We start from the raw sequence: 14,720 nt of genomic DNA, 5'->3' as shown, positions 1-14,720 counted from the left end.
CTTGATTTTGCACTCAACCGGCCGCTCCGCTACCGCTCACTAGAGCCAAGGCCGACGTATCCATCGCCAGAGTTCCGATCATCTGTAGTTCGTAATGGTGATCACTAATTAACAGTTATTCTGGCCAGTCAATGAGCGGAAGCGGTTCGTTCGGCTGGGTAAATATCAAGAAAGACTGCTCTCGCTGCTTGTTGTGAAGCGGGCGTGGTCGAGGTGGCGGCTTGGAGTTCTGTTTGACGGAGTTAGAGTTAGACTCTGCAGAAGTAATCGCAGTTTAGTCTAACCGTGGTTACTAAACTCTAACCGCGGTTATGGCAAACGGCGGTTTTGGCTGTTACATGCTAAATTCAAAGTGTGGTGACCGCGGTCACTTGGTTGTGAGGGTAACAAAAATAAATTAACACACTTTTAACTTGACAATAAAAAACAAAATGGAAGCAGTATAGACAAAACGAAATATCGTTAAAACAGTCACTTCAGACCCAAACGCAGCGCACTCGCGCGCGGCGAGAGGGGCTTCCACAACAGCTCGTAACCGCCTTGGTTTTCTCGCGTTTGCTCGGCGTTGGGAACTTTAGGCTTAGCATCGCGGTGGGTATTTGACCGCCACTATCTCTACAGCTGCGAATTACAATCCATAGCACAATTTTTCACCACATTAACATCCAATTTCTCGCATGTGGAAGTTCTTTTCCGCGATCAGATTGATTTCGAAGAGCGGCGACAAGCTGTTGCTGCCGTGGTCTGTGCCAGTTCGAGCCGGTTTCAGTGCCGTGCGGGCAGGCGCGCCGGCATTGTTTGCAGGCACGGCCGACGTGCGCGCCGATCGTTTGCTTGTGCTGAAAACGCACCATGATTTCCTGCTTTGGCGGACGACGTGCAGAATTGACAAATATAGCACGGCTTTTGTCTTAGTTGATCGGGTGGATCGGGAAACGAGCCGCTGCTGACTGGCAGTCGCGCTGACAGCGCGAGCGACGCAAAGAACGCATGCGCTTCTTGGGGGCAGCTTTGGGGCGCCCGCTATTTGAGAACCTTCATCTCCTCCGAACGCCAGGTGATTTTTTTTATCATCTCCGCTGATGCGCCGTAACTTGCGTCCCAACTGACTTGCACGATTTTGAGCACCGCGGCTGAGGGAACTGCTGTTAGCGTGACCGTACTGAGGTGTCCAAGCTCAGTGTGCATTAACCATGGTTAGCGGTGTAACCGCAGTTTCGTCTGTCGTGTAACGCAGCAAACTGCAGTTTTGGTTAACCGCGGTTCGCTTAACCGTGGTTAGCTGTGCCCGTGTAACTAGGCTATTAGTCCGATCGCCTTTGTTAATTTTTACCCAACCGGTCAAACCGCTTCCGCTCATTGACTAGCCAGAATAACCATTAATTAGTAATCACCATTACGAACGACAGATGATCGGAAGCCTGGCGATGGATACGTCGGCCTTGGCTCTAGTGAGATGTAGCGGAGCGGCCGGTTGAGTGCATAATCAAGACCGACTGCTCTCACCGCGTCAATTGTAAAGTGGGCGCGAAGTTAGCTGTTACTAAACTCTGGCACAACCCCGCAAAAAAAAAGCATGACCGGTGGGACTCGAACTTTGTACAATAGCGCCATTATCCGAAGCGAAACCTCTACACCAAATCTGAAGAGTTAGCACGACGTCTAATCACCCGGTTTTGCTTTCGTCTGGACGGAACAGTACAAATTTCATGCTGGCTCCGTCTGGACGGAACGCTAAGCTCTCAGTTGTATTCCGTCTGGACGGAAGGATAACCCGCAGATCTCCGTTCCGTCTGGAGTGAACTTTAGCACTTGGACGGAACGCTAGACACAGCCTTTACTTTTAGGTGCGGAGTATCTTAGGACCGCACAATGGCCGTCCGCATCCGTGCACATAGCATTTACAGGATTCGAGCCTGTGTCTGGTAGACGAGACAGAGTTAGTGTCGGTCGCCTTACCCTTTGGGCTACGATTGTGAGTTTGTGTCCGAGAGTCAAACGGCTTACTCCCTCCCCTGTAAAGGTGCGTAGTACGTTAAGACCCCCCAATGTCCGTCCGTGTCCATTCTCCGCACACGACTACGAAGCGAAAATCAAGCGACTATCTACTTGAGCCGTGCGTTGCAGTTTTATTTAGAGAATAATCAAGTTGTAACTCACTGCTGAAATCGAATGACGGTCGGGGCGCAAATCAAATGTCACTCGGGGCGCAACTTGGATGTGGTTTCGAGTCCCCGTACTCCGCACTCTCGCCATCATCCACGGAGTGGAGATGCTGCCATTTTTTTACTTCACTCACGACCATGACCATCGTCACAGAAAGTTGGCTTTCCTGCATTCCGGTTTGGCTGGACTACAGTCGACATCAGTCAGAGGCTTAATGTCTCTATAACAACGCTTCTCGTGGTAGGCATCACGCCTGGGTTCCACGCGTTTTAAAGCCAACGTCTGTCTTACCGCGCCTTCGAGACGCGGTCTAAGCTTTTTAGATTTCAGACTTGGCCACACGTTCCATGAATGAAAGCTTTCCGTTTTATTCTCTTCAGTAAGGGGCTTTGGTTTTTTAGTTTGGTTTTACTTTGCATAGAGGGTAATTTTAGGTTTATCAGTGGCACACTACAAGAGAATGAATTAAACATTACTAAAATGGGTTATCAATCTATTGCCGAACTAATTGGAAATTCCTACAGGGAAGAAAACACGCTCCAGCAATATTACGCGCGGCAATGGTATTTGAGTTCGCGCGCCATTCACCAGATCAGATGCAGAACTTCTCGCAATCTACGTTGACAAAGTATCATATGTACAAACAATAAACTGTTGGTTGACGGGACTTCAGTGTTACGCTCCTGCTTTTGGCTACGATAATCATATCAGGAAAGCCTATGGTCTAAGCGTAATCAGGAAGCCTGGCTTCACGGTAAACATACATTGCCCAACCGGCTGGCCTCCCGGTGTAGTTCAGCAAACCACGTGGAGCGGCTTCTTTGGACCCGGATCATTTCTTTAAGGGAGGCAAGGTCTAGAAAATTTGTCGCTTTAGAGACAGAGTTATGGCCACAAATTCTGCACTACGTAACGAGCTTTCCCAATTCACGACAAGAAGCCTATTTTTATAGCCAGGGTCGTTTCGAACTGTAAAAGTGTCTCCTTAATTTCTGGGTTAAACACCGAGCTGCTACTTCGTAATTTTCATGGCACGCAAAGCTGATGACCTGCTTTAGTTGTCCACCGCACTGTGCCGCATTGGTGCTGCGAGAATCAGCAGTGGCACCACCTGTTCACTTTGCCTGAGCCCTGCACTGAATAAAAGCATCATAATAGAGTCTTCCCAGAAAACACTGGGACTACCAGGCACAGCAATACGCCAGGATTTAGTTGATTACATCCAGGCAGTATAGCTCTAAGCGAGGCATAAACGAATTTTTATGCGGCATAAAAAACATGGCTTAGCACTACTCCGTATTTATGCCTGGGACATCGTGGATTCACGAACACTTTCAATGAAAATCAATTTTCCCAACAACACAACGTGCAGTCTAAGCCACAAGAAGCCGCTAGAAATTTGGGCATTACGCTGCTTATCAGCCCTCCCTCGAGGCGAACGAGAATTCTTCTCATGACGTGAGGCAAGTGGTATTTTGCAGATCGTCCAGTCAGCAGAGCCGATTGCTCTCTTCAACTACACCAACTGCGTCCTAATTGTTTTCTATCGCCGTCCCCTGAATCATTTTTCGATTTCTTTTTCTGCGCTCAATGGTATCAACGAATTTTTTTTAAGCAGAGCGTAAACTGGCCTTCTTGCTATTCACATATTGTTACACTAATAAAATCATTGTAGTGTTTGTTAAGCTTTCCGTAGCTTTTCAATGCCACTGGAGGAAGTTTTAATTAGTAAAGGTAATCCGCGGTCAGTTAGCTTTCTAGATACGGCGGGAAAAAACAACCTATAACCCTCCATTTCCTATTTTTGATCAAAGTTTTCCCTAATTTATACTCGCGACGTGAACCGGGCCGGCTCGAACATACTATCATGCGCTACCTTTCTTCATCAATCTTCTAGTTTTGTGCCTACCTTCATTTTGTATTTGTTGGTGCTCAAGTTGTAGTTCAGTTAAAACCTGGCCATCTCAAACCGCAGTAAGAACACCAAAGAAATGTAACGCGAACGCGACGGACCAAACAACCAACAGCGTTCCAGTGGTGTATTCAATATCGAAAAAGACTGCAGGGTGAGCCGAATGTAGGACTAAGGCGTGTATAGACTCCGGTCTTCGCTCCGACTCCAGAAGAACATCAGTTCCCATTCACCCTGGGAAGTGGTATAACAAGCGAAGCTGGGCGCACTCCAAGGAGTACCCAAAACAAGTCAAGTTCATTTGTAATTAATGATTAAGCATTCTTCCTAGTCATTTCGATGAATGAAAGTTGGATGTAGAAGAGTTTTATTATACTTGACAAACATGAGGCTGGAAGTTCCCCCACGCGTTTTGGGCAACTTACTGCCTGTGTAACACACCAACCTGAACCGCTAGAACACGGTGGACAGCAGAGGTGTCGCATCGGGTCGTCAGGCAACCACATGCAAATCCCCCAACAGCACAACAGGCATGTCATCGGCGAGCGCATGAAGCCCGGCTGTAAGTTAAACCCATCCCCCCCCACGCCCTACCACGCCGGAGCGGGCAATGAATGATGTACCGTGATTATGCGTCAGACAACGACCAAACAGTCGCTCCGGAAGCCCTTTAAGAAGGACGGCAAAAACACCGGCTAAAACGACACACCAGGAGCCTTTCAAGGAAGAAACACAACACACGAGCTTTCGGGACCGAAATATTTTTATACGACCATTTATCAACGCATGACGTATGTGGAAGCCAAGGCATGGGAACAGCGAAGCCATTCCCAAATTTCTTCACAAATTTACATATTTCAGAATGTCCTTCAGCCGCACATTCATCGGAAACAAAAGGAACGGAAGTGCTGTAGGTTTGTGCGCAGGCGGCATAATTTCGTTCCTTGCTTAGTGCGATTCTTGCGAGTATGCTGCGCGGTTTTACGAGGCTGTGAATGCACTGTTGCAGCTTTCGGCAGCGCAGTTGAAGAGGATCCCTGGCGGGTGTTGGACCACTCTCGACGATACCTGGCTTGTTGGTTTGGCGCCTGCGGGCCAGCGTGCGCCTTTTGCGCGCGAGTTCGACCGGGCTCCAGAGTGGGTGAGATATAGCACGTCTTCAGCCTCAAACTGCAATGCGCAGTCACGAACGAAGGAACGCGAACACCAGTGATTTCACTGCTACAAGCCAAATTACACCTCTAGAGCGCTCCGGAAATATTGCGCAAATGCTATTAGCGCAATGCCTCTCGCTGATATAGCCTGGTGTGCTAGTTTCATTTACTAAAAAAATCACGCCATTTCTCTCTTCTGTTTCGTAGTACAATGTCCGTGTTGTTAAAGATCCCCGGGTGGTGAAAATTAATCCGGAGCCCTCCACTATGGCGGCGCGCGTCATCGCCTGTGTAACGTCGGCGCGTTAAACTTACAATCAATATCGATAAATTCACACCATTGCACAGCCAAAAACATTCCCCCAGTCACCCCGGCTGTCAAAACCCGGGTTTAAAACATAAGGCCAAATTATTTTGGTTTCTTGGACCACGCTCACCTGACGGGCAGCAAACTATCTTGCTACGTTTGAAGCAAAACGAAGCGCGCAACGCTTCCGAGGACACTTCTGATTCTTAAGCATTGCATATAGCAGGCTGGCAGCATGAAAGGGAACGACACATGTTACACGTCAGAGTCATTCTGTTTTGGTTTGGTTGGGCACTGAAGCAGCTGGGCGAGACTGCTACATTCTCTGTCACAATACAATGCCTAACGACTTGCTTTGGCCGGAGGCGTCTGAGCGCATAAGCACCACCTATAGCACAAGTCGCGCCTTACTGCTTATTGACTGCCTGGTTTCTCCGCAAGTATTGTGCGAACGCCTCTGCTTCCTTTAATACTGCCATCATTGTCGCCACCTACCACAAACCCATCACGGTGTGCAGGCGTGTCCCTTCGCCCCGTCGAGTACTCGCCCTTTCTGGTGGGGGTGGAGTGGCAACGCCTGCTCCCGGGAGCACCTCGCTCCTTCGCGACAGCGCTGAGAAAGCACGGACCCATGTCACGGTATCGGCTCGGAGTCACAACCTGCTGGTCTGCGGTGAGTCCAGAAAGAAGCTCGTTTGTGAAGCCGGCCACCCATTGCACCAGGCATCCACGTGCGGTACTAACAACTCGAAAAGATTGTATAGCGTTTTGGATAATAAGGCCTTAGTTTCCAAATACCCCTGACTACCGCTGCCAGGCAGAATGCAAGGTACAAGCATTCGCTGTTCCGGATAGGATTCGTATTACCTTGTGGGCCCGCTACTAGTAAAGGAGCTTACGCCACCGCGCGGAATTCCAGCCTGGTTGCGCCCCAGCGATGCGAGCGCGCTACTGCGGACCCAGTTTCTTCAGTTGAGACATGGGCAAAGAAGCCGCGATGCACTTCCGAATAAGCGAAGATGTCACACACCCCACAGAGGCTCAAAACGGAAGAGAAACAAACGATACTCCCTAAGGCGATATTTGGGCGCCGCAGCACTGTGCTGAGGTAGCACTCACACGTGAATTCTCTCGACGGCACCGATGATGAACCTCTGCGTCGGCAGCGCGAAGTGCGTTTTAGGAAGAGTCCGCAACTGTCTTAAGCGAACGCTCATCATAGACAGCGCACGCCCCCCTCATGTTTTCGCCAAGCGTTGCGCCGTCGAGCGCCCCGTCCGGGCACAGAATACTGCCCCCGCTCCTCCCCCTACGCACACTTTCGGAGAGCGCTGGCTCGCGCCACCACGGCGAAGCGCCCGCCCCTCCCAGTTTCGCGACTCTCCTCCTTAGCTTTCTTTGTCTCGTTGGTCTTTCCATGGTTCGCTCGATCACAATGACGGTGACGCGACTCAGCCCATAGATGGGGAACAAAGGGCTGCGCCCTAAACGCTTACCTCTGTGCAACTCCCTAAACGACAGCCTTGTCATGGCTTTTGGAAGTTGAACGGCTTGCTTTAAACTATTTATCAGCATTACGCCGTGTCAGCTTGTTCATCATATATAAGGATGGTGACATAAGGCAGAAAACGCGGTATTTTGGGTTACTTGAGCGACAAAAATGTAAATTCTTATAATTACTTTTGGATGAAGTTTTGGTTTTGAGTAGTGACAGGTATAATTCCTGTGGAGGGAGATTGGGTTATCGATTAGATAAAAGCCTTTCTGCTGCTGACTCTCCGGTTGGGCTGAGCGCAACATCGAAAGCGGGGCCGACCGTCAAAAACGGTTAGATAAACATCTCTGTAATCAGGTGTAGCTTATCGCTGTCTTTACCCCATAATACAAATTATCCCGACTGTCTCTTTCACTGGTCACTGCAAAAGTTGAACATAGCAGAGGATAGCGTCGCGGCAGCGACGGCTTATTTATTTGTTTATTTATTTTTTTCATTTGTTTGTTTGTTTATTTATTTATTTATTTATTTATTTATTTATTTATTTATTAAAAACAGTAATCTTTCTTCGTGTACTCAAAAACAGAAATTTTGGTCAGTCTGTATGTCTCTCTGTCTATCTGTCTGTCTGTGTGTGACTCCGTTCAGCTACCCGGCCACAGTGAAGCAGAAGCTGTGAAATAGTTTTATTTACCGACAGCCAAATATGAATGTTTAAGTCAGGTGGCAATGCTCATACACGTCGACATACTTGATCAGGAACAAAATGTTACGCAAATATGAGGCAGAAAATCAATAAATAATTGATATTTTCTGTGTTCGTATGTAAAAAATTTATGGATGCTTGAATTTTTGGATTCACTCTGAAATACCACATCCACTGCATTCACTCTGTCGCCTGCTGTCACCCGCGCCATTACAGCTTCTGGCGGAATTTTAAGAACTCAAACGGCAACAGTTACGAAAGGTTCCACTAGATAGGTTCCACTTTCTGCTAGCAACGCACGAGGAGTAGGGCAACGTGGTTCTATAAACGTCGAAATAGGGTGCCTCGATTGACGCGCGTCTCCACCGTAGGGCCACGATAGCATCTAAGCCCCCGGCCTGGAGCAGGGGAGCGCGGTAAATTTAAATTGACTTTAGCGAACCTTTTGAGTGTCCACCTTGGGAGGAGCGCGACCCACGAGGAACAGCATAAGAGATGAGCGGAAAAGCGAAGGGAAGTATTTACTTGGGAAATGTCTATGAAAGACGATCTATGAAAGTCGACATTTGCAATAAAAGTACCAGATACACGGCCCATTTTATGAATTTCTTTATTATTTAATACGCACTTCGTCAGGGGTATTGCCCTGGAGGGAATCACACAATAAAATAAGACAGGGCGGCAATAAGCGGCACATGGGCCTTAGAGCACATCAAATATTCAAAACATTTGTACAATCGATATGTACACCCAAACAGGCACCCATAAAATCGCTCAGTTCATAGAACGAAGAGAAAAAGAGTATCGAAACAAATTCTTCCAGTCGCGAATGGTCTGAGGGGAAAAGGACGAACGAAACAATTCAGTTTTGCAAACGTGTTCCCTAACCTTAAGTGCCGGATCAGTTCGCTTTCTTGTATAATGAGAAGGAAACACCCACTTTTCCCGTACTATGCCTGTTTCGCAATATTAAATTGCCGGAAAAAGATTCAATCGTAAATTTTTCCGGCGGGTTTCCAAAAAGTAATATTTCAATTGTTTTTTTACTCCACTCACGTTAAATCGAACACTTACACGGTGATAACAGCTTAGGTTGTGATAACGCAACCAACAGTTTTCAAATTAACCTTGAAGCAGAGAGTTAAAACGGGTTACCGAAAGCCATTGAAAGGACTGAAGTGATACGGAAAAAGATTGTGTGATGTTATTTAGTTTTCCGCACGCCTTTCGATTGCTTTTAGAGTGACGCTGCCTGATCGTATTATTCTATTTACCCCAATTTTAACCTAGAGAAATTTGCGTAAATCCTGCCCGTCCTAACTGTTTCCTCAAGTTTTACAATTCGTAATGTGTTCCGTATATTGTATCTTCAATATCTGATAGCTTGGTCGCGGTCTTTGTCAGCTGAGTGCCAAATTACATTGCGTGTGCTCAGAGCTACGTATGCACACGTGACTGATTCTTTACGTTTCACCCACGCGCAAAACTTGGCGAATTCACGGACAATTTATGGAGTCGAGAATTGGGTCCCCTATGCCGCACGTTGAGGTACGCTGCTGGAGAGGGCAGCAATAACAACTTAGTAGGCGATGCCGCGCGCGCGAGACGAAGTAAGCAGCGTCTTCTATGCCTTGACGCAGCTCGCCAGTGTTGAAGTGGTGGCGAAAATAGTCACACGCGTGTGAAATTATACCACCGCATAAGTAATGTTACCGAAGTGAAGCTTTAAATAAGATACCCGCGGATGAAGGCACCGTTCACATGCCATTCCGAAATTCTCGACCTAGAAGTACTGATGATGACGATGGTTTGATTTTATTGGCGCATGGCTAACTGGGGCAAAGAGGGCCCAAAGGAATGGTTATCTAGCCAAGTTGAAAATATAAATACTGAAATTCGTGCGCAAGAACAAAGGTAAAACGAAAGACAAGGAGGACGGCTGGTGTAGGTGGCCAGGTTGTGATTAAGCGTGGTATAAAATGGAGATTACAAATTTCACTTGTAATAAATACTGAAAAACTCGTTTGACAGGTCACATGGGATTGTCTATAAAGACCTAGTAGTACTGGCCGTAGAAACGATACACCTTGCAGATGGCATTTTGGCAGTGGCTACCCGTCAAAATTGTAAAGTGAGAGATGGGCTGGCAATGTCTGCTGCACACCATACACTGTCTTGCGTTCAAGTTGTGTGGGAATAGAGGTCAGTCTTCCGGTTTCGCAGGCCGTTCTGGAAGTGCATTTGATGCTCAAATACGCGGATGCCTTATTGGTTCAGAGCTCGCTCAGTGTAATATATTCGTCGGTAAAGTCGACACAGCTTTAGAAAAGAAATTATTGGCAGCTTGGGAAAGAGATTTTTATCCGTGTGGACAATTTTCAAAAATATTCTAGGGAGTGCAGGATCTGATATTTTAAACGCCCTATAGTATGTTCAATGAGTCTGGCTTTTATTTGCACTCCTCGTTTGAACCTCCAAAAACGAACCAACTGCACTTTGTTATTTTACTTAGAAATCACTTGCAATGGGGCGCGTATGCCGGTTTTACAGTCCTAGATTCCAAAAACCCGTTATACACATCCCCCAGCATATTTACTCCGTATCGACGTGACACTTTAGATCCGTAATTTGTAGTAAACGTATGTAAAGAATTTTCATTAAAGCACACCATCCTGCATTCGAGAGTTTAAAAAACTTGCGAAATATCCGACTATGGCTGTATGCTTTGCACGGGTTCGTATCTTATCCTAAACTGGTCTCCAGCGCGCACTTTTCTTCGCATATATGCGCAGAAAGACGTCCACTGCACGTTCCGATGCGGCCCCGAGGAGACCGTGATGCTGGCTGGTTCAGCGGGATCATTCAGTGTGCCGGCCGACCTGTACAGCCGCACCGTTCTCATTCAAGTGCGAAGCTTGGGAAGCAAGTCTTCCGCCTTCAAGGCAGCCTTCCACAGGAGGCGAGCTGGTGAGCGCGTATTCAAAGCGACAAGTGTTCCGCTGTGTATGAGCAGTCTTACATTTTAACTGCGCCTTGCACGTCTCAGAAGTTACACAGAAAATGTATCAATGCGTATCTGTACGGTTGCTTTATCTCTATCCACACATATTGGTTTCGAGTAACGCGCGAATGAAGAGCGAAATTAGAGTATGAGGAACATTATAATTACAGTATAGGAACATTCTGGCTATAAAATAACCCCTCGGTTCCCGAACATTTATCATTTACTGGTCCAACTGCACCATGTTTCAAGTTTTATGGAATTAACTGTTTCCTTAAACTGCCCTTTCTTTCAGCTTTTCATTTGTCAATTGCTGTGCATTTCGTGATATATATCTTTGTTGCAGAACGTTATACATATATAAATATTACGCTCACAATTTATTGGTATTTTTTGCAGGGGTAAACAGTCGAACTAATTTATTTTCATTTGTTTTGCATCATACTCGTGAACGAGCAGAACACAAATTTATTTTTAATGCGAAAGCATTGATTGTTTAACTGAAGCTGAAAGCCAGCGCCCAGCGTCTGAAACTTGATCCCGCTTCGTAAACGGCCGACCGGGCAAAAAAACATAAAAATCTTTAAATCATTTGCAAGAAATTAGCAAACTTGTCCCTCCTCCGCTCTTCTCGTAAATTTGACCCAATAACTGTAGCTTAAGAAATGTACGGTAAATGGATGGCTTTAGGGTTGTTACTTGAAAAGGTCTACAACCGGCACATGCAGCCTAATGTATATGCACTTATATTTCCTAGGCATGTCGGTAGGCGAACCCTTAGCGCAACCACACATAAAAGTTGCATGTAGGCGTAACAACATACCTACCAAGCTCGATTGGTCCATGACAATGACTGCTGGAAACGTTCGTTTAAAAATTCCCCTTCCATTGGGACGTCAACACAACCAGACACGATTCTCACGTACTCCCGCAAGAAAATTTGCTATTGGCGATTACAACTGCCGTTAGAAGCTCGCAACTCATTCATCAATTCTAATCTAGCATATAAGTTAACATTTTCGTCAAAAATTCTCACACACCAAAGCTACCCATTAGCTAGCTGGTAGCCCGTAAATCAAGGGCTACATTCGCCAACACTCAATTGTAACATTTAACAAATAGGGCCACGCACACCTGGGAAACACCTGGCGGTGCGCTTTGGCAGTGAGATGTTCCATATCGCGTGATTCGTTATTCTGAATGGGGAGAATTCCCGAGGGAAAGTACGACCCAGACGCACCGTTCTCGTGAAGCAATAGGCCGCAAACTGCTAGGAAGGCAGTGGTCGCAGCTTCGGTTTCCTCTTCACGGCCCGCTATATCCCCGTGCTTGGACCCATCTTATTCTTGATTCACAAAACACCCACCCCCCTCCCGGACAGGAAAACAAACTACGGGCTTTAACGTTCCGCCTTTGTATTTGGCGCCTTAATTATTCCCCAGTGATAAAACAGAGATCAATTCTGCCGGAGTGTTTGCATCGCTGGGGCTGGAGCGTAAAGCAGATGTAAGGCAACATCATGTAGGGCACCCGCTTATCGCTGCTGTAACGCCACCCTGCACGTGCGTCGTGACCCGGACGACACGACTAGCGGTATCTTTTTGCTATGAGTCGGAAAAACGTGACGAGTACCGATAATACAACCGGTGTCGCCTTCAGTTAAATCATCAATGCGACCATTGCTTTATGTAACCATCATCATCTAGTGCACTTCGTCTTGACGATGGTTCGTGAAGACTCCGCGGTGCCTCAATGATGACAGGCGTCTTCTGCCCCTCCACGAGACACGTAATGCGACAGCCACAGATGGTACACTGGGACCAAGTTTGGTGCACAAGCACCATTCCGCATTCTCAAGGCCTGTTTTTGGGAGACCTACCCGCGGCCTCCAAGCGGTCGCGCAAAGGTAGCGGAAGAAGAACCTGCGCGTGCATCCAGTGTGGATCACATCCTGAGCATGAGATCGTGTAGGGGTTGACGGAGTGTGGGCACTTCGTAGATTTTCCGTGAACCACTGTCGATCCAGCAGTCCAGCAAACTCTCGTTATTGCCATGAACTACGTTGGCGACACTGCCATATTTTAGATGCGACTGCATCTCATTCACTCGCCTTGTCCCTCTATACGGCGTTGTTCTCCGTCCACACTCCTCCCCCTACACTATAAAAAAAATAATAGTTAGCGGCGCCAGGTTTCGATCCCACGACATTGTGGGCGGAACGCGAGGTACATGGTGCTCGTCCCACTGCGCCACAAAACCGAGACAGAATCAGATGCTACGAACGCGCCTGATATCCTTGACTCATTCAAACTACGTCAAGAAGCTACTGATACAACGCATGATGGGGCAATGATTAACACTTGCATTAAAAGAAAAGAAGCTCCCACTTACAGCAACAATGATGGAGTAAAGGTCGTCGCGACAGCGAAGCCCCAGGCATACCACTTAGAGATAGTGACCATTGGCCAATAAAACATAATATAAATCATAAAACATAACAATCATACGCGTTCCCGACACGTTTCACGTGATTTCAGAATCAATCTGACGGAAACACCAAGTGAACCCCACGATGCGTCGCATCTACACAGGGTTCCCCTCGCGGGGAGGTGGGCGCAATGTTTTTGTATGCTCGCGCTGCTACTGCACGAACCTGTTGCATGACGACGGCGCCTCCATCGACGCCACTCCCGGCTGTACGGAAGAAAGCTGGCTTTATGCTCGATGCAGCTTTGCATAGTCATCAGAAAATCGTCTGTCAGAGTAAAATTTCTGCTCCCTGAAGAAGCCAGGCTAGCCTTCATTTCGGGTAGGAGCGTCTTCGATTTTACTAGATTACTTTCCCGACTATGAAATTTTCTTTTTATGTGAATGCTTTTCCTTGCTTTGTCTTTTCTTAATCTTCGAGTTATCTTCCAACTCTTCTTCTATCTTCCGTTCAAAGGAATTCAGTTTTTTCGGAGAGGGAAAGGTGGTTGAGCATGGGGGATGGATGAGGGCTGTTCGAACATGTGAGTTTAATTTCCGCCATGTGATATGAGCTGGCGCCGTAATGTGGCCTGTGATATAAGCGATAGTGTTTTCACTGCGTTATGATAACCGCTGCAAATATCATGTATTTATTGGTGTTTTTCTGTTTACGTTGCATAAACTCAGTTGAAGTTCTAGCGCTGTGGTTCGTCTTTTCTTTAGCTTTCTCCCTGTCTTAATGTTCGCTAGTACGATGACTTCCTCGGGGGGATGGGGGGGGAGGGTGCTAGTCACTTTTCACCGAGCTTTCTTTCATCAGAGTTTGGAGCAAGGGGGCTGTTTTAAGGACGGTCGTAGGCATACGCCGAAAGCGGGAGGCAGACCCAGAAACTGAGCGTCAGCACCAGTTTATTCCAAGATCCGTTCTAGAAAACTCCTCGCGCTTCTCTTTTACGCGCCTTGTCCGCGACTTCGCTGCGAATGCCACGCGACCTTGGAGGCTGGCGGTAAAAATTCTCCCTCCGAAATAAACGAGTGAGGGTACAACATCTCCCTCCGAAATAAACGAGTAAGGGAGGTTCAAGCCGTATACTTCTCCGGTCGAGGGATGTTCAGGCCGTGTACTTCTTCGGTTCAATTACACAGCGTCCACAGCGGCTATGTGCTTCCTGGGTTGACCCATTGCCCGCCACCTTGTTGTTACGATTGTTAAACCTCAGGTTGAGCAAACTGTTATCCTTCACGTCGTTACGGTCACAGGCGGCGCCAGCTTGCTGAGGGTCAGAGGTCGCCAGAGAAGCAGTGGGTGGAGGCGGCGGAGAGGGCCTTGTCGGGCTTCTGAAGCCGAATATAAGCGGCGCAGATGGCACTGGAGTGCTCGAGCCCACGTTGCCTGACCTTGGGAAGGTTTTGGGCTTCGATCTGCTCGCAGATCCACGTCCACTCCTAGCGCTGGGGGAGCGTCTCCCACTTGAAACGTTAAACTGCGTTCACCTCGCGCGACACCTCG

At 47.5% G+C, this 14,720-nt stretch overlaps 1 protein-coding gene across 1 annotated transcript; it reads left to right on the top strand.

Moving 5' to 3' along the window:
* The first annotated feature begins 4,582 nt into the window (after positions 1 to 4,582).
* On the top strand, positions 4,583 to 14,388 carry LOC144180251 (uncharacterized). The gene is made up of 5 exons (XM_077708630.1): positions 4,583 to 4,640; positions 5,031 to 5,219; positions 6,058 to 6,212; positions 10,533 to 10,707; positions 14,357 to 14,388. The coding sequence occupies exons 1-5, from the start codon at positions 4,583 to 4,585 to the stop codon at positions 14,386 to 14,388; spliced, it is 609 nt and encodes a 202-aa protein (XP_077564756.1).
* Positions 14,389 to 14,720: the final 332 nt, after the last annotated feature.

The sequence above is a fragment of the Haemaphysalis longicornis genome, unplaced genomic scaffold, assembly GCF_048455015.1.
Source record: "Haemaphysalis longicornis isolate Haplotype H1 unplaced genomic scaffold, Haemaphysalis longicornis Haplotype H1 scaffold_4, whole genome shotgun sequence".
Taxonomy (NCBI): Eukaryota; Metazoa; Arthropoda; class Arachnida; order Ixodida; family Ixodidae; genus Haemaphysalis; species Haemaphysalis longicornis.
Note: the sequence above shows the minus strand (reverse complement) of the source record. Positions and strands in the feature narration are given on the sequence as shown.